The 20,973-nt window shown below is 35.3% G+C and overlaps 1 protein-coding gene and 1 long non-coding RNA gene across 4 annotated transcripts in view; one reads left to right on the forward strand and one right to left on the reverse strand.

The window, feature by feature from the left end:
* LOC103153298 (uncharacterized) overlaps nucleotides 1–4,251 on the reverse strand; it is a 40,682-nt gene extending 36,431 nt beyond the window's left edge. Inside the window, exon 1 of one of the 2 annotated variants that reach the window (XM_016661842.1) lies at nucleotides 1,935–4,249. In XM_016661842.1, the coding sequence (XP_016517328.1) occupies nucleotides 1,935–3,587 (1,653 nt within the window). In that variant the 5' untranslated portion in view covers nucleotides 3,588–4,249. Of the gene's footprint in view, nucleotides 1–1,934 lie in introns of both variants that reach the window. The other variant, XM_016661843.1, reaches the window with a different exon arrangement.
* LOC103153271 (uncharacterized) overlaps nucleotides 1–20,973 on the forward strand; it is a 43,743-nt gene that overhangs the window by 21,395 nt on the left and 1,375 nt on the right. For both annotated transcript variants that reach the window (XR_001658928.1, XR_477779.2), the window contains exon 2: nucleotides 19,782–20,001. This is a non-coding gene — a long non-coding RNA (uncharacterized LOC103153271). The remainder of the gene's footprint in view (nucleotides 1–19,781; nucleotides 20,002–20,973) is intronic.

A 20,973-nucleotide genomic window follows, 5' to 3' on the forward strand; every position in this document is an offset into this window, starting at 1 on the left:
CATTAGCATATAATCTATGCTTAATTAAAACATGCTAAATTAGCATAGCTATTATTGTGACATAAAGCCACAATATACATTTGTAAATGCTAAATGTTTAGCAGATTTGGCTCAAGAAACTGATAGATTTTGTCTCCTTATCACCCTTAATAAATACATAATAAACAGTCATTGATGACTTATAAAATGTTTGTAAATGAATGAATCACATATTTATTAGCCACCTATTGTAAAGTTACATCCTGATTCAAAGTGGCGCCTGCACGAATGCAGCATTATGTATCAGCAAGGAAAACAGGAAAGCAAGTCGTGTTTGTGGCCATGCATTATGCATGAAACGAAGGGTTACAGACACGTATCGGCTAAAATATTTGGTATTTCTGGTGCAGAACCAACATATGAGTGATAAAACACGTTTCTGTGTGTGTTTTTGGAGAACGTTTGTGTGCAGGCACGGCTCCAGCCAGCCCCTGGGGTTTAATGTGGAGGAATCAGTACGGTGTATTAATAAATGTCACAGGTACGCAGCAGGAACATGCAGTTTATGGGAGCAGGGAGAGCGTTTGTGAGCGCGTGTAGCCGGGCTGCGGTGTGGGTGTTACAAACATAGTGAATGATACAGCAGGATGACTCATACAGCCCCTGAATGAGACAGCAGAGAAATCCCCCCTCCATCCATCCCTCCATCCCTCCATCCAGCCTCCTGCTCTGCAGAGGGCAGCCTGGAAAAATGGAGCCAATAAACTGGGAACAAAATACGCATTCATCACCTCTGGATGTTTGATTTGCTTCTAACAGGAGGAGTCCAAAGCTTTGCAATGTGGGCCAAAATATTTGACTCCAAAGTCGACAAAAAACATCAACCTTAAATGAATCTAATAAAGAAGTCCGATATTTATTTTAGATCCAAAATCTGAAAGGGATTTTTACGACGTTGTATTAGGGTAATTGGAAAAAAGGAGTAAATTTCTGGAAAAAACTCTGAAATTTTGTAATTAATTTCAGAAATTTTCTACATTTGGATTTTTTTTAGAACATTTCTGATATTATTCCAGAAATTAGATTTTTTTCCAACAAATCTTTATATATTTTTTTCCAGAGAATTTCGGAGAATTTCATAGTTTTGTTGTTTTATGTTCAAGAAAATTTCTGGCAGTCTAAAAATTTGATTTTTTTTTCTACCAAATTTTGTTTTTTTATAGAAAATTTTTGAGCTTACTCTCAAAACTTGTGAAATTTTTGGCAGAAATGTATTACTTTTTACTACCCTGCATGTTTGCTGTATTAAAAGAAAAATCGATTTAGTTTCTTTTGGGCTCAATTGAATAAATTAAACGGGCCAAATTTGTATCATTTTTGAACTCCAGTTGGGGGCCGTACAACATCAGTCCAGGGGCCATAAATGGCCCCCGGGCCGCACTTTGGACACCAGCGCTTATAAAGCTTTATTAGATATTATTCCACCATTTGGCTTCTGACAGACGAGGACAGAGCACCCAAAAATAGTAAGAGCAGCACTACTTCAACATATTTTCATATTTTAACTCAAGTAAAAGTAAAAAGTAGCTGTAATTTTATTTTGAAGTATCGCTGCTCTTGAGTAAAATTTCTGGGTTTTCTGTCCACTGAATGAAAAACAAACATGTTTTAACCAGAAATTCACCAGACACACAGCTGCAGAAATGATTGATAATTTGATCAGTTATTCAGTACTTGATTAAACTTTTCACCAAATACTTTTTTACTCTGACTTGAGTAACTTCTTGGATACTTTTTGTTAAGTAAAAATATGTTGAAGTAATGCTTAATGTTTTTATGGTGTAAAGCATTTTGAATTGCTGTACCAATAAAGTTGATTGAACTTGACTAAAACGCGTGAACGTCAGACAGAAGTCGGTGACAAACCGATCGATCGGTTGTCCGGATGTACTCACAGAGATGTTCGCAGGCCGGGGCAGAGACGTAGACCTGTAGGAGACTCTAGGAAATCCTTCTGGCCAGCTGAAAACTGGACACGGCTGACGCGGACGCTGCTCATAACTTGGAAATCCCGCTTTCTTGTCCTTTTCTCTCCCTCTTTCCGCCTTTTGCTCCCAGGCAGGTTTTTCTCTCTCTCTGTCACTTTGTCTGCCTTTCTCTCCTCCTCGATCTCGCTCCCATGGGTAATCTTTTCTCTTCTCTCGTTCCTTCCTGTCTTTCTCTGATCCCAAGCCTCCGTTTCTCTCCCATGGAATCCGGTTTCCTCTCTCCTTTCCTTTCTCCAAACTGTTCAGGCTCTTTTCTCTCCCCAGGGTGCCATTAGCGACAAGCTCATCCAGCCGCCTCACTCTGTCAATGTCCGTCTCCAGATAAAACCTCCCAGTGGTCGGCTGCGTCTGGATCTTTGTACATATCTTTACATGGTGCTCTGGTTTGGAGAGACTTTCACTCTTTAATTTTCTTAGCACTTCCTCAGGCTCCAAAACTTTGCAGCTAGGAAGCGTCTTGCTCCACTGGTGGATGCAGTTTTTCAGGTCTTTGGAGTCGTATTCCCTGATGGTTTGAAGGTTACAGCTGGTAGGGCTGTACCACAAGTTTGTGGCCAATGTAGAGAGTGGCGGAGGATTCATTGGGTCGGGGTAAAGGGGCAGCCGAGCCACTACTGGCGCTGGCAGAGGTTTGTCATGATGGAGAGGCGTGGGCGGTTGTTGAGGAGACTCACCATCAGTTTTCAACACCCTGCAGGTCACTTCGTTCAGAAACTGGGAGAACTTGCGCCTGTCTGCTGCCTTTTTGTCTTGCTGAGGTGGCAAAACTGTAGAGGCCTTCTTACTTGGGCATGAAGAGGTGTCTTTTTGCTGCACAGCCTTTGCCAGAGTGGATTCTGGTTTGTTTTCAGCCTTACGTGAAAAAACAATGTTCTGGTAAATTATTTCGTCCTCAGATTTGGCGCCAGAGGACGTTTGGTCAGCAGGGCAACTTTTACCGTCCGATTCCCTCAAAGCTTGGCTGCTTTCTTGACTGATGGGCGTCCGTAAGAGGCAGGTGGCCCCTGAGCTCCAGCTGTTGGTATCCCAGCTGCCATCTTCGTCACTTGAACTACCATTGCGACTGTGGAGACTTGCCGTCCACTCATTGGGCCTGGCGTTCTCCAGGCTGCCCAGCGACCGCCTCTTCAGCTGAGAAATCGATCTCCTAAGGTTGGGTAGCAAGCCTTGGAGGCTTGGCAAAGATCCTTGAAGACTTGGCAAAGAACTTTGCAGACATGGAACGGATCCTTGAAGGCTGGGGAAGGAGCCTTTTGAACTTGGACTGGTGGCGCTACGAAGACTGGAAAGAGAGCCCTTTAGGACCGGAGAGGACTGGCGGCGCAGTGAACACTCGTCCTCCTGGTCACTGTAGGCTCCAGAGAAGACTGGACAAGACGCAGTTGAGGAGCACGATCCCCGGTCTTGTCGAGTCGAACCGGTTCTGGATCTCGGTTGTCGCCTCAAGGTGGCCATGTTTATCACCTTCCTTCTCTTACTCTGAAAAACCTTTTGTGATCCTTTCTGCACAGACTCGAGCCTGAGACCATCGTCTGAAATAGACACGAGCAACTTAACCATGCCAGACCCTGTCCGATGGTTTCCTGTCCTCTGGGTTTGCCCAGTTTTAATTGTCCGCCCCAGTTGCCCTGGCGTCCGACGGTGCGCCCAAGCTGTTGCAGGGTGACACACTTTTGCTGCCACAACACGGCGTACAATGAAATCACAAAGAGGTCAGCATCTGATAGTCAAACAACTCATTGCTTCTCTCATTCAGTTCTTCTTTCTGAAAATAGCTTTATAGATTAGCAGCTGTTCACCGTCTGTAATGAATCTGTGTATTGACATGGGTGCTGTGGAAGTACAGCACAGTATTCAGGTCAGGAACATTGACGAAAGCAAACCACGTGAAATCTGGTTTGTTTGCAGAAGGGAATCAAAGTAGCCAAGCATTGATTGGTCCCACATGGTCGTTTTTATTGTCGGTCGTTCTGCCAGTAACGCTTTGGAACAATGAGGCTTAACGAGCTCATCACGAAGCAGAAAATGTACATTTCAAGAGAAACCTTCTGTGAGAGTGATGCGGTTGACAAGCAGCATCTGTGCCCTGTTGATTGGATGCAAAGGAGAACCTGAAGCAGATGTTTGTGTGTCCAGACGCCAGCTGTGATCAGGAGCATCACATCTGAAGCTCACAGGATAATGAAAGTTACTGGGAACTTAACAATACAACTAATTACGCACAAGATCAGACAGATATGCAACAGTGTCTCGTATCATTTTCATTTTAAAGCAAACTATAGTTGATAATCATTAAAGGAATATGCACAGAAAAAGTGGAACAGTTCAAGACTAAATATATGATTTGAAAGCTTCTCAAACAGCTCAGTGGTGCTTCAATATAATGTTAGTCTATTTTAGTTGATTTTTTTAATGCTACACAGTTAACAGCAATAACTTGGGTTATTTAGCCCAAGTTATTGGGCTAAATAATTTGTTTCTCACAGAAGAAAAACAAATGAGCATATTTATAAAAGTCACAGTTTCAAGCTAAATAATTACCAACAGGTTAAATATTCAGCTTCAAACTGAGCAATCTTGTAAAATTAATATTTAGTTTGGATCTAGATATTTAGTTTACAAGCAGTTTCCAAATGATGATTTCATGAATTAAGAGGGAAAAAACTGAACCAACCTGACTAAATGTGAATATGAGCTACTAATCCACATATTTATTTTATTCATTTTTTTTGCTTCATTGATTGGACACAGAACTTTATTTAGCTAAAGCAGAGTTTTCAGCCAGGCCTTTTCTGTAAAGTAAAGAACATATTTCAGAAGGTATCGCTGAATAAACCCGCTCCTTTCTCATGAATAAAACCCTAAAAGGTGCAATCAGACGGCGGGGATGATGGAGGCTGAGATTAGAGAGGACGAAATGAACCCTTGGAGAAAGTGCTGCTGTTCAGCGATCTGCCTCTGAGGAGTAGTTGTTTCGCACTAATCATATTTTAAATTCAACCAGTGGAACCGTTAATTACAGCGCGCTGTAGAGCCGAGGGCGACTCGTCCATTAACCACATGCAGAACGGTTACTCTGTGATAAATCTGGTCCTTAGCGCCAATCCTCACAGCGATTATACGAGCCACAACTTCAGTTTTGTCCAAGGCGGCTTTACTTCAAAAGACAAAAATAAATCTCATCGTTTCCCCAAATATGTGTTTTTAAATCAGGAGGGTAGAGGGTAGAGTTTAAAATATTTTTTTGTTATTTTTGGTATTTTCTCCCAGACTGTTCAGCAATATTTTTCTTACGGAGCTTAAAGCTGCAGTTTGTAACTTTTATAAAAAAATATTTATTTTTTACATATGTTAAAAATATCATTATGTTGTGACAGAATAATATGAGATAATCTGTGAAAAGATCCATCTCCTCCACTTCCTCTCTGAACTGGCCAATCAGAGCGAGGAGGCGGGGCTTAGCGCTATCAATCATACTCATGTACTCGCACCAGAGAAACAACTTACCGTTACAGGAAAACCGTTTATCCGCTGCCATCGGGGGCTACGCAAACTAGCTTTAGCATTCACAATCGGCTATGCTAGCTGCGGCATAGCAGAGGGCAAAGGGGACGACAGGAGGTGAATGACAGCAGTAAGACCCGCCTCCTGGCTCTGATTGGTTGTTTCTAAATTTCACTGGAAGAAAAGAAACAGAAGCTAGTTCTTATTTTCACTAATTATCTGCCTCATATTAAACTGTCACAAAAAACTGTCATAAAATCTAAAAACGTATAAAAAAATTTTTTTATTACTGACAGCAATAACATGTTCCTTCAGTAGAACTAATACATCTATTGTTATTTTATTTTATTTTTTTTTACAATGGCTTCTCTCATTTTGTACAGCACCCTGACCAGAAAGCCATACATTAAAAGATGCATAAATAAAAATATTTTTAAAAAATTATTTTTTATATTAATTTGGAAATCTGAATCAATATCACATCAATTTCTCTTTGAATACTGAATATATTTTTTAACCAGATTCTCTACAGTTTTCAAAGCTCAGCAGAAAACAAATCTGATGTCTTATTTGTTCCTACATAAAATTTTCAAGATGCTCCCACTGAAATGTTGCTCAAGATTTGATAAAAAAAATTACATTTAAAAAACATTTAAACTCGGCTGAGAATAATATTAATTTCTCCAACTGATTTAAAAAAAGCTAAACAATAGACTCTTTCATTTAACTTTATTTCTCTTATGAAAATCCAGAATAAAGAGCCATGAAAACAACAACAACAACAACAACAACAACAACAACAAACCCCGTTTCCACTGTGTTGTCAACACTGACGTTGCCATGGAAACAGCGGCTTACGATTTGGATCAGTTCTTCTTATCTGTGTGCTTGAGCAATCAGTATCATGTTTTTTTCTCTTTTTTTCTTTTTCAAATGTCAAAGCGATACAAAGCGGACAGGAAATGTCAGATCCAGTTTCTGCCTGAGAGACGGAACCTGATGGCCCAACTGAGCCGCATTTCTCACTTCAACGGCAAGAAAAGAAAACTAATATTTTATTTAAGAGGGGGAAAGGCTTTAAAGCAGCTCAAAATGAAATGAATGGTTCTGCTTTGTGAAAACTTTGTATATATCAGCGCGACGTCACTGAAACGTCGCAGGTCTTCTCTGGTTTATCAAAGTGATTACGTGTTTATGTATGTTTGTGTAACAGCGCCCTCATGTGGCAAACCGGGAAACAACACCTTTTTATTGTTTCCTGGTCATTTCGTCTTCAAATTCCTCTGAATGACAAACTGTGACATCATTTGATTACATCTTGCATAATAACTCTGTATGGTTTTATGTTTTTCAAAGCATTTTCATTCAGACGTTTGAATAATTTGTGCATTAAAACCTCAAACGTGGAATGAAATGAGAGAACCAATTTTGATATTTGAAGCAAAGATAGTTTGTTTCCAAACTAAATTTAGAAAAAAAAAAAAGGGAGAGTAAATTTCCACCAAAAATAGGAGAAATCTTAGGATTAATCTTGGAAATTTTCTAGGAAATATGTGGTCATTTCTGAGCTCCAAAGTAAAAAAAATGTGAAGAAAAACTCAGAAATGTTGAGATTAATCTCAGAAATTTTTTAGACAAACAAAGACAATTTTTGAGTTCCTGCACTGTAAAATTTTCGAGAAAAAAAAAATTTTTTTAGATTCATCTCAGAAATTGTCCAAGGAAATTTGAACATTTCTGAGTTTGAAGAGTTCAAAAATTTATGAGAAAAAAATGAAGAAAACTTGATGTTAATCAAAAAAAGAATTTTTTTTAGAAAAAACCTGGACATTTTTTAGTTCAAAAGTTGAAAATTTTATACTTTGGAAACTCAGAAAATTGACAAAATTTGAACATTTTCAACTTTTGAAAATTAAACTCAAAATTTCTGACTTTTTTCTTTCAAATTTTAGATTTGTCAATGTCAGAACTGTCCTTTTTAAATTTACTCTTTTTTCATTGCACGATTGCACCTTGTATGAATTTCAAGAATTTCACATGTTGCTCCTTTTTCAATAAATTTATGCTTTATATTTCAAACATTCTGGTTTTTCTACAGAGTAAATTAATAATTGGTCTAAACTGACATTTTCTTTTTGGTTTAACATGTTTTGGGGAAAAGCTTTAAGATATAAGAAATTTTCAAAAACCTGAATATATTTAGAAAAATTCTTACGTTTTATCCCATTTTTACTCGTGTAAAATCTCTTTTTTGGGGAGTTTATTTCTTTCAGATGCTAATGGGATAACTGAATAAATATTCTGATTATTGTTATTATTTTTCCAGCATAATGTTCCTGCTTTGCATCTTAAACAGCATTAATTAGGAGCTCAAAGCAGCAGGTTTAATGATTGTTTGTGTCAACAACATAAACTGAAGGAAAGGAGACGGAGATGAGACGAGTCCAGTGGTTCCTGCAGAACCCTGCAGGGAAACGAGGTTTAATGGGAAATAGAGCTGTCCTGAGCGTTTAGCGCTGTCGGTAATGATCAGTTTATATGCCTGGGCAGGATTCATGAATATCACCGAGTTAATAACACGCCGCATTTCCACAGAAGACAAACAGGAAAGGCAGGAATGGAAACGAAAATGTTGCCATGAGATTCTCAGGAGAATTCAGAAATAATTCTTCAAAGCTCTCATATATTTCCACTACATGTCTAAAGATATTAATCAGAAATACCTCGAATTTCAATGATTTTAGCTGTAATTTAACTTTTTATCCTTTCACATTTCATGCTATTATCACAAACTAAAAGGTTTAATAGAAAAGTGATTTATTTTCTTTCCTAGAAGTTCAAAACTATTTTTCAAGGCTGAGACTCTTTTTAGCTTTTAGATGAGAAAAGTGACTTTATAGTTGCAACAAATTCAATATTTGTTTCATTTATCACACAGTGGTGAAAGACAACCAGTTTTTTTTATATATACAAAATCTGAATATCTGGAGAAACTAGAAACAATTAATTAATTTTAATTTAATTGTGTTTATTCACAATTATATTAAAGTATATTCTTTCTCTTAAGTTTCTCAATGACTTTAAGGAATTATGCAACTTAAAAACTTTAATATTATTTGCATTAATGTGTCTACAACAGCAAATCATGATTAGAATGAGTTGAATAACAAAAAATAAGAAAATACAGGAATAATCCAGAACAGTTAGTGCAAATTTATTACTGTTATTTATTTATTTACTCCCTTTTGGGATCAATAAATTATTTTTAAATTTAAATTTGAGGAGCTGAAACTATAAATGAAACGATTAATCGGATTATCCACAATTAATCACGATTAATCTAAGTTATTTATATAAATTTATTTATAACATATTTCTTTTATCTGCAGATGCATCCTTTGCTACAGATGACCAAACATTCAATAAAAAATGCTACATTATTGCATTTTAGGTGAAAGAAATTTACATTTCCTTATTTTAAAAAAGACTTGAACTATTGATTTGCATTTTCTTGTAAATTTCTAATTTTGTACAAAATAAGCTTAAGTGGGGAAATGAAAAATCTGCAGAGTGTCCCAGTTTTTTAATCCGATTCTCAAAATATTCCATTACTAAAATAACCTTTTGTTGCATCGTTCATAAAGAGTTTCTGTTAGAAACGAAGGAACGCGACGCTGACTGTCCAATAATTAGTTACTGATTTTTTATTTAGACTTTTGGTCTGAGAGCCACTGTAGTTACATAACTCTAAATCATAGCAAAAATTGTGCAAACTAGTCAGAATAATTGAAATTATATTAAACAGGATCAAATGTGAGTCTTTCAGATTAAGAATTTACCATAAATTACCTCCATTTCTAATCTGTAACGCTAATTTCCTTCAGCTTGCTTTGTGCTTTTTGCAGCAACGATTCAATTTGTGCATCAATGAAGCTAAAAAGTCTAAAACAGGCTTGAATGATAAATTATCTCCCAGTGGTCGAGCGAAGTGAAAGAAGAAAAGGAGCGTTCTGAGACAGATGGGAATAGATTGAGGGGAAAAACGATAAAGTATTCTAGTAAGACACATTTATTTAAACATGTGCAAAGACAAAATCTAACTCAGCATGTTTGGTGTAGTTTCTAGTGTAAATATCTTAGTGCACTTGAAATAAGACAAAACTAACTTATGTGTAGCTTTTAAGCAAAGAAATAGGAGCTTGTTTTAGTAAATAATTCCTTCATTTTGATGAAAAGTTCTGGTTTCACTGGCAGATTATTTCACTTCTAACATGGGAAAAATGTCTTGTCAAAATCTGACAAAGAAGCTAGCACCTTTGCATTAATACTAAATAAGGCATTTGCACTAGAAACTGAAGTCAAATTACTTGGTAATATTTTGTGTTTTTGCAGTGCAGTAAATTACTAATGTAGTCCAAAAAGTGCATAAATCTAGAAACTGAATCCGTTATTTTTTCCCCTCTGACAAAGCATTGATATTTGTTGTATTTGTTGAGACTAGAGGCGTCTGCATGCAGAGGCAGACCTTCCTGCAGGTCAGTTTGCTGCTCAGGTGCCTCTTTATGGAGTCACGCCTCCAACCTGCATGCAGAGGCAGACCTTCCTGCAGGTCTGTTTGCTGCTCAGGTGCCTCTTTATGGAGTCACGCCTCCAACCTGCATGCAGAGGCAGACCTTCCTGCAGGTCTGCATGCTGCTCAGGTGCCTCTTTATGGAGTCAGGCCTCCAACCTGTAGCTGCACAGTAAAGTCAATATTCATTGTGGCAAAGGATCAGACTGGAGCTCATTGTTTCTCGCTGACGAACCAACAAACGTGGCAAAAACAAACATTTAAATGGATAATTTTTTTTAATAAATATATCGCAGTGGTGAGTGGGAGCTGTGATTTGATGATGTAAAAAAACGAACCAAGCTGTAAGAATATTACCTTCAGTTAAAGTCAAACCATTAACATGCTGCAGCTTTTTTCCCTACAAGCCATCAAACCCACGACTGTTTATGTGAAAAGGTTTTATTTTAACAATATTATAGATGTCAAATTTATCAAAATTTGTTTGGTGTTACCATAGCAACCAGCAACCTACAGCTCCTCCCCCTTTTTTCTGTTGCCGTCGGTAACCGTGTATCAGGATCAGCTCTGTATTTTCTTTACAAGTATTATATTTTAACATATATTTTAGACAAATTTAATCGCATACAGTGTTTCATGAGTAACTTTGCTATTTTTTGTTTATGTGTTTAACTGTTATTATTGTTGTTGTGCATTTTAGCTATGTTTAATTTTTGCTCATTGGGAGTTATTGGTCTGTAGTTTGTTTAGGGTTATTTATTGTGTTTTATTTAATGTATAGCTGCTGCCCCTGTACATTAACTTTGTTTCCTCTTTTGTTAGAATAAATTCAGTGAACCTGATGGACCTGAGGCAAACAAAGAAGGGTTTAAAAAGAAGGACAAACTCAAAGATGAGCTCTAAAACGAGCTGGATGTGAACACAGAGGGATTCGGATTGAGGGATTTATGGTTTACTGATGTATGTGTGCCCAAACGTAGCCGGGGTTTCCTGCTCTCTGTAACCATGGCCACGCAGAGCCGATCTGTGCATATAGAGAGAGTACATGACTGGGTTTTGGTCACACAGGGACCAATTATCTGTTTCAGAATAAGTGAAAACTGAGAGCAGCATGGAGGAATACAGCTATAGTGAAACCCATAAGCAGTAATTGTGCAGATTAGGAGAGCATGCCTGGAATGGCAATGCTAAGAGGAACGCAGCGAGGTTAGTAATTTCACAGAGAGAAGGTCTTAATCCCACTTCATAATTAAAATATGAGGGATTATCCCCAAAGTTTTCCTGAGGTTTAGATACTTTTATAATCCTACTCTAATTATCAGAGCTGGGTACTTGTTACTTTTACTTCTGTAATTTTATTATGAAGAATAGCATTTTTTTATTTCCTTTATTTAACCAGGTAAACCCAGTTGAGATCTAGATCTCATTTTCAAGAAGGACCTGGGCAGAAGTCTGCGATACATAATACATATAGAAAACAACTGTAGAAAACAACGTGAAAACAGTGACAGTGTTTAAAAGAATCTCGTTGCCTAGTTTTAAGAATCGCTCGAAATAAGTCCAGTGAAATCAATTCTGACATCTTGATTTCAGACTGGAGCTTTTCTTACTTGAGTAAAATTTTGGCTACGATTTGCTTTTAATTTACTAAAAATAAGTTGAAATTTTTCTCTTGAGTACAATTTCTGGGTACTCTGCCCTCCTCAAGTAACAGCACAATAGAATTAAACTTTTTATCACATAAAATACAGATCTTATGTGATAAAATGAGAATATAATTATCACATTATATAATAGACAAACTTTTTCTAAACTTTATTTTTTTTAACAAATTGTACAGTATTGTACAGTACATTATCGTATCGTGAACAAACTGTTTAACTTTCTGTATAACAAACTCAAAAAGAAAGAAAACCAGACAAGCAGCCTCCACTCACATAAAGAAAACATGAGTAGAGAAAAATGTAAATAACCAACACTTTTACGAACAAAGTAAGACAGTTTTTCTCCCTGACAGTTATTTATGTATATGTGTGTTAAAAATGAAAAAATTAAAGGGGAAGAGAAGGAACTTTAGAAAAAAAGACTAGAAAAATGTGTTTAGTAATAAGTAAAAAAAACACAAACTCTTACCAAGCATTCTCATTCTAGTTTATAGACTAAATATGAGTTCACGTCAAATAAGACAAACTAACTTATGAGTAATGTTTCAGCAAGATACAGGAGCTTTTTCATTTAAAAAACTATTAGCTCCACTGGCAGACTATTTCATTTGTAATGTATTGAGCCACATTCCCAGGCGCTGGGCCGTTACCTAGCAACCCTAGTAGAGCCACGTTACCTAGCAACCGTAGTAGAGCCAGCCCGTTACCTAGCAACCCTAGTAGAGCCAGCCCATTACCTAGCAACCCTAGAAGAGCCAGCCCGTTACCTAGCAACCCTAGTAAAGCCAGCCCGTTACCTAGCAACCCAAGGCGTTCCAGAAAGTTTGGTTTAGTTTTTCCCTAGTATTGATAAAAAATGATTAGTTCCTTAACAGATTATTCAGTTATAAAATGTGAAAGTTTTCTTGTCAATATTAAGGTATTAGTTACTTAAAACAAGCCCCTATTTCTGAAAAGTTACTTTGTTTTGTCTTATTTTTGTGAACTGTGGTATTTGCACCAGAAACTACAAAAATACTTGGTAAGATTTTCTGTTTTTGCAAAGTTGTATGGACTACAATTTTAATAATCCACCAAATGTTACATTAAGTAGTCTAATTTTGAAATAAACATAAATAAAATTAGTTAATTTTTCCCTTTCTGAATTCAATAGAATCAAAATGAATTCAAATCTTAAATCTTATCCAAAGCTATATTTAAAATAATGGTGAATGAACTCATAGGTGAACACTATTTTCTGTAAAAGGGGGATTTAAAGCTCTTTAAATGATTTTTTTCTGAATAAAAACAAACATTTTACTCCTTCCTCAGCCATAAACAACATTTGAATTAGAAATGAACAGAAAAGCACAGGTATATCATTAAGATCGAGTTTTGTTTTCATTTTCTGAACATAGCAGAACATTATAAACAAACAGATTTGTCAATGTACATTAATCAAGCTGCAAAACAACCAAACACAGAATAAGTGAAGATTTGTTTCCGTGTAATAATCTGAAAGACATTTCACATAATTGAGAAATCAGTGGAGCAAAACGGTACAACACATCACTGGGAACGTGTTGAAAATTATTTATCACCTTAAAAACAACTGAATTTAGAGTTTACTGCAGATTTTATTCACTCAAAACCAAGTTCAGACCTAAACACAGACACTAAATTGTATTTTCTCCATTTGGATAACTTTGCCTTAGTAAGTGGGGCCATAATCACCATGATTATGCAAAAAATAAATAAATAAATCACTCATAAAAATAAGATTTTTCAACATTTCAGGCTGTTTTTGACCAGTTTTAGCAGAATCAATCAGAGTTAATTGGATTTGGTTGTTTTCCTGTCATGGACTCATCTTTGGAGCATAATCCATTCATTTTATTTTGAAATGTTTGCAGTGGTATGTTTGATAAAGAACGGCTCAAATAAATCATAAAGGGACTGATATAACCCCATAGGAGCCGGCACCAAGAATTTTAATTAAGTTTTTCATCTTCATCCAGTTTTTGTTGAAGTTTTTGATGTAGCATCCGTCTTCTCTCTTATTAACATGCAAGGTTGACATTAGCAAGAAAATCTTTGCATGTACTTGCATCTCATCAGCTCTGGTGTTAAATAAACGTCTGACCTCATGGTGACTTTAAAGAACGCTAAATAAATTAAAACTGTACATGAATACATTCATTCATTTAAAACAGTTTGCAGCAAAAGAAAAGTATAAAATTATGGATTATTATTCAGAAAGCTGGTGGAAAAACTTTGTATCTGTCATGATGCGTATAATTTATTACCCATCGCAGAAAAACAGATAAATCAAAAAGTCTTCTAGTGAAAACATTTAACAAAGGACTTGCACTGAAAAAAGAGAAGAAACAGAAAACAAAGAATCAAAACTCAAACAACCCAGAATCCTGCAGTAGCTGCATTACTATAAAACAAGCTGTGAAAGGGGATTGTTTGTTTTATTTATTATTATTTTTAATATTTTAGCATCAAAAAAGCATCTCCAGAACACTGTAAATACTAGCTGGGCTTCCATTCACCATATAATTTTACATTTTGACATTTTCAGAATAAATACACTTAATGGAAACAAACACGCCGATTCTAAAAGAAATTTAAGTTTTTTTGAAAAAGTAGTTTTGGTGGATAAGCTGTTTTATTTGGCCATGACAAATTCGGTTTATTTTCATAAAACCACAATGAAAACACTTTTACGCCGCCAACTGCGTTTCTGTGACAAATGTTTGCAAAACTTTATCAATATTCCACTAATGTATAAAAAATAAATAAATAAATTTCCAATTGCGGTAATTTCTTTAAATAAGAAATGCAAATAAAATCACGAGCTTCTTTACACGATAAATCATTAGAAAACATCGTCCTTCAACCCCTTCCTGTCGTTTTCTTCTTCTTTTTGGTTTGCACTAGTAGCTGCGTTTCCATTAACCATAAATTTGCGCAAATTGGAATTACAAAAATAAGTTTGCTGAATGGAAACCTGCAGAGCTTACATTTTTTAATAAAACATTTTTGTGTTAGTATGACTTGTTTTTTTGTTGGCCATATCGAAATTTATGTTTTTCTCAAAACTGCAATGGAAACACTTTTTTCGCATCACAACAGTCATCTGGCCAACAACTGGATGTTACTACTGGCGGAAACGACAAAGAAGACGACAGGAAGTAAGAGGAGGATGATTTTTTTTAATGATTTGTCACATAAACTTATTCACGTGTTAATTAATTGCTTTTCTTAATTCATCGCAATTGCAAAGTTGCGTTTATTTGACACTAGTGGAGTATTGACAGAGTTTTATTTGTGATGGAAACGCAGCTACTGGCAACATCTGGTTGTTGAACACATGACTCGTTTGATGCAAATAAATGTTTCCAATGTGGTTCTGCAAAAATAAACCAATTTGGACCAAATTATCCTATAGCACCAAAACGATTTAATCAAAAAACATTTAGCAAAATTTCTGTGTTTTGTTTAATGTATTTATTTTCAAAATGTCAAATTGCGCAATTATATGATGAATGGAAACCAAGCTAGTATCACCGCTGTTCAAAAATTGATAGATGCTTTTTTTATGTAAAATATTTAAAGAAACAAATAATCCTCTTCCACAGCATATGTTATAATAATACCATGTATATTTTAAATTAAATTATTCTATTTATCAGTTGGGTAGCAACTGCACTGACTCAACTTCATTGACTTAAGTAACTTTTTTGAAAAGTAATATTTTTACTACTTGAGTAAAAACACGTTGAAGCGGTGCTGCTCTTACTGGAGTTCCTTTGTATTTATGAAAATCTCCGTTTCATCATCAGAAACGACAGCAGCTCATGAGGCTGCGGCTCTCAGCTGATTTGCAGCTCTGATGCTGAGGAAGCAGCCGCGTTTTCATCGGACTGTGCTGCTACCAAATGCACCTCTCTGCAGGTGGAGCCTTTTCACAACCAGAGATTAGCGTAGCGAGTGCCAATCCAGGGAAAACAACCAGACAAACTTCTTCTATTTCTAATTCTGTCCTCAAGGTGTTCCACATTTTATCTGACAACTCCCAGCTTGTCGCTGGCAAAGCTTCAGCTTCGTGTTTTTCTCTGGCTGAAAATATCTCCAACAATTCACCCGTCCATCGTGTTTTATGCTCAGCTTGACAACACGGCTTGCAGGTCTCTTCACATTGAGCTCTGCGATGTGAAAACTGTGCAATCATTCGGTGATAATATATTTAACAAGTACAATGAGTCCTTCACGCTTATTGTGTTTTTACACCTGAGGAGGAAAAGTTGGGAAACATTGCGCCTTTTTCGACAGAGGAGGAGATTCTTTCCTCATTCATTTTAAGGTTTTATTGCATCATGATCTATTTTTTACATCTTACATCATTTTCACAACATGGACTTGTTCACATTAAAGGATTGTGGAAAATGAACCTTTTATATTGGCTTTTAGATTTGGGCACTGCTAGCTGAAAAGTTTGCTAATCCTAAAACAATAATCATAAACAATAATTCCTCTAAAGCTAAAACTTTAATATTATTTACAGTAAATATCATACTGTCCAAACATTTGCAACAGAAACCTAATTTTCATTTGTAACGGACTCTGTAAAAATCAAGTTTAGATGTTAAAGCTACTTAAATTATATCTGCCCTTTAAAGACAGTTTTAATTTCAACATAATTTACATGTTCTATAATTCTGATCTGTCTTGTTGCACTGAGGAGTTTCTTTGTGCTCGTGTGCACTGCACATAAAGACTTTATTCTACTTTATCTGATTCGTTTTATTTGTTTAAATGCATCCATCGCAGCGTTTCAGGCCTCAGGGTTGCATAATATAAAATCTATGTATATTATTAATGAACACTGTGGGGAACAAAGCCTTCTTAACACGCTCCCTTTTCTTGTAACTCAAATATTATGATTCTCTAAGAAAGCTGCACATATAAAGTATTTCAGCTTCCATACAGGCTAAATCCTGCAGGGCATCTGGCTGCCTATATGTTCTCTATGTTACTGAAACATTTATGAAGAATAATGATATGAATCCACACAGCTCCATTTTCAGCTCTAAAGGTGATAAAATCTCTTTTCATTGCAGGATGATGAAAAAACACATTTTAATGGATACTGACAAGAATTATTGTGAGAACAAGTTGGACTTTAATGTGGGTTTTCCTCGACATGGAAACCCAGTAACATTTGATTTAATGTCTTTTGCTCCTACAATTTGTGTTGGCCTGGAGTTATGATCTTGTTTATTCAAACTCTGGGAGTGTTGACACAATTATCCAGCTAGAATGAAGACAAATGTTTGCTGTTGGCTGCAAAAAACACATTTGGTTTCTGTACAAAGAGACAGGAACATTTTACTTAATAAGTAGGTGAAGCATATTAGAGCCATTGTAGATAGAGAAGAAAAACATAAAAAATATTACATTTCCACCCAAAAAAAATCTCAGAAATTTACCAAAAAACCCCAAATATGTTCAAATTTGAAAAGTTGCAAATTTTCAAAAAAAGAAAGAAAAAAAATTAAATTTCTGAGTTTCAAAAGTCTTACATTTTTCACTTTTGAAACTCAGAAAATTTTAAAAGTTGAATATTTTAAATTTTTGAAACAAGGAAATTTCCACTTTTTTCCCTTTTTCCCAATTTTGATTAATCTCAAATTTCAGATTTTTTTTTTAGCAAATTGTTGACTTTTCACACTTAGAAGTTTCCCAGGTTTTTTTTCTAGAAACTTTGAGATTAATCTCAAAATTTCAGTTTTTTTCAGCAAATGTTTTTTTATCTTTTGAAACTCAAAAATAATTACACTAAAAAAATGTCTGAGTTTTTGGCAGAAATTAACAGTCTTTCTCTCTCTCTACACTGGCCCTAATACGCTGTTATATGAATGTATATGTAATATTTTTGTGTGGATTTTAAGAAAATCAACCACAAATTGATTTGTTTTTTTAATCATGGAGCTGTTGTGTAATCAGAACATTGTAAAATGAATCAATAAAAGTATCAAATTAATATACCTTCCATTCTGTGTGTTCCATCTGAATGGCAAATATTCAAAAAAGCAGTGAACAAATTACTATCCAGCATCGATTCACTCAGAATCTGGTAAAACCAACTGACTCAATCTTCTGGAACTCTTGGGTTGCTAGGTAACGGGCTGAGCTTGGCTGGGGTTGCTAGGTAACGAAGCAGCACACTTCAACAGTGACTTAACATTCCAGAGGTTTTTAAAACATTTATTCTGTTTTTAGCAGTAGTAGAAACCCAGATGGAAGTATAAAAACATGCACAATTTGCATATCAGGTGCCCTTCAAAAATGAAATTTGGAAAAAACGGCAATATGCAAAGGTTTTGTTTAGTTTTGGTAAACTAGTTGAATAATCCATCACTTTTTTTGCCAAATAAAGAAACAGCGTGAATCCTCTGATTGCTGGCTTTGTTGTTAAACTTTATTTGCTGTCTTTTCAAATCGCCTTGCATGACACTTTTTAATTAGCTGGACTAAAACCTCAAACATCATAAAACCAGCAGGATTAACAATCATAAAGATTATCTGTTCAGCTTATTCTTTAACGTTTCTGTTTTATTTGCTCGTGTGTTGATATTTCAGGTCTTTTTATGGTGGGAGATAAAATAAATGTTCTCTTAAAGTCTTCATTCTTTAATTTTAAAAATCTACTTGATTACATAACTTCTTGGAAAGGTGACATATAAACATTATGAGACGTTTCCACATCTATAAGCAGGCTGTAATTATCTCTTTAGTGAAAAGGAAGTAATTTAAAAGTATGGACAGCATATTAGACCTGAGCAGCATTTGTTTTGATGCCTCTGCTATCCTCACCGGAGCGCATTCAAAGTTTTCTCAGCGACTGTTTATTTTTATTGAGCTTGACAAGATGTGCGTGGCGCACAAGGCTCTCTGTTTCTAAGCAACAAGGGGAGACGCTTCTAACTTTACTGTGATTACAATTAGATTCGGTGTCAATCAGCACAGCTTTTCATTACCGTCAAAGCTCATCAACTTGAGGAAGGAAATCAGACTTTGTAGAGTTCATTAGCATTTTACACCTTGCTGCTGAGCTCTTCTGTTGTCGCTTACGATTTGTTTAAAGGAAAATCAACAGACTGACGTGCTTTTGTTCTCCGTCTGTGTTACTGATGTAATACGCTGCTCCAATTAAGAAACTAAAACTAACTAAATAATGAAAACTTAAACTGAGAAAACACTTTTGTCCTGCCTCCATCTCCCTGCTGGAGGGCAAAAAGCTGCCAGCTGACGATGACTAGCATTGGTTTTAGCTGTTATGTTATTAACATAATACACTAAATCTTAAATGTACAATGATATTTTAAAGGAAAAGGGACGCAGTGCTTTGCTACACAATGATGACTCGACAACAAGGTCAGGAAAAAGTTTTAATTAAGAAAAAATAGCAAAGGAAGTAGATCAGTCATGCTAGCTTGACTATGACAACCTGAGCATGTAGATGTGCTGCAGAATTTGATGTGTTTTGGTTCTGTTCGGTAGGGAATCCAGAAACTTTACTCAAGTAAGAGTAGCGATACTTCACAATCAAATTACTCAAGTAAAAGTAAAAAGTACAGCGTCGTAAAAATATTCCTAAAAGTAATTTATTTTGTCAGAAAAAGTTACTCAAGTAAATGTAACTACACAACTTTGAAAACTACTACAACTACTAAACTAAAACAAAACAGTATTTAGATAATAATAATTAAATCAGCATTCTTAACAACTAATTAAATCCAACTAAATTAGACAAAAAGTTGCAATAAAATAAAACAAAACTACTGGATAACTACTGGATAAAACTATTACAACTCTGGTTCCAATCTAATAAATAAATAAATTTTGCATTTTAAAATAAATAAATAAATTCTGCATTTTAAAATAAATAAATACATTCTGCATTTTAAAAACTAACAAGGGAATACTTTAAAAACACACATTTTTCTGTTTGTTTTTAATTGTCAGTTCATGCGATTTCTTCACCACTTATTGAGAGAAAACCACAGAACAAGCTTATTTCTGACCGACTCTCATTAACACCGCTGTATCGAGGAGAAGCAGGAGATTTGAAGCTTTCCTCCTGAATGAGCTCCTTTGTTCCCAGAAGGCCGCTGGTATCGACGTTAACGCCACGAAACACAGGACTGCTCTGACACCGCACATTATAATTGGGAGCATTTTGACAGTAAGTGGGACTTTTTTAGCATAACTTCAGCTCCTTTGGGTTTCAAACTGACATTTAACTTGTCGTTTATGTCAAAGCAAATTTTGCCTGCAAAGATTTAATGATATTTTAAATTATGATAATCTAACCGTTCGCAGTGGGGGTCTTTAAAGTTTGTTGGCACTCTGGAGAAATATTAAGGGTTTCTCTTGTCATTCAGCTGGGCGGCCATGTTGTTTTTTAATGTATTACTCCAAAAACTTGTGAAGCACCAAGTATTTTGATCCAGTTTTTAGTGCAAATACCTTATTACACTTGAAATAAGACAAAACTAACTGATAAATATATTTTCAACCAAGTCTAAGAGCTTGTTTTATGTCAATAATTATTTAATATCAATAAAAATATATCGGTTCCATTGAAAGATGAGCAAAATTTCATAAGTGAAATAATCTGCCAATGAAACAAGAACATTTTGATTGATTATTGATTATGATCATTTATTTCCGACAGACATTTCACCAACAAAACATAATAAAACAAGTAAGACTTTTTTATTTCTAAGTGTAAATACAATACCTTATTACCAAATACATATTTTAATCAATATTAAGGAATTATTTACTTAAAACAAGCTACTTATAAGTCAGTTTTGTCTTATTTTAGGCGTAATAAGATATTTGCACTAGAAACTAAATATTCTTCATAAGATTTTTTTTTTTTGCAGTGTTTTACATTTTCTCATTATATATGGACCCAGTCCAGCTCTCTTCACTTTACCTTTTCTATTTTAAATATTATAAATACGCAAACTTATCCAAATAATATTGGTTTTATTAGTAAACAACAGTATAATTTAGAATAATAAGTCTTTATTTAGCCTAGAAAACTTTGGCATCAATGCAAAAAATGACAAAATCAAAACAAAACTAGATTTTAATCACATTTCTTCTAGTTTGTGGAGACTTAATAAACCGGCACACAACCCAGTTG

Source organism: Poecilia formosa, unplaced genomic scaffold (genome assembly GCF_000485575.1).
Source record: "Poecilia formosa unplaced genomic scaffold, Poecilia_formosa-5.1.2 Scaffold345, whole genome shotgun sequence".
Classification (NCBI taxonomy): domain Eukaryota; kingdom Metazoa; phylum Chordata; class Actinopteri; order Cyprinodontiformes; family Poeciliidae; genus Poecilia; species Poecilia formosa.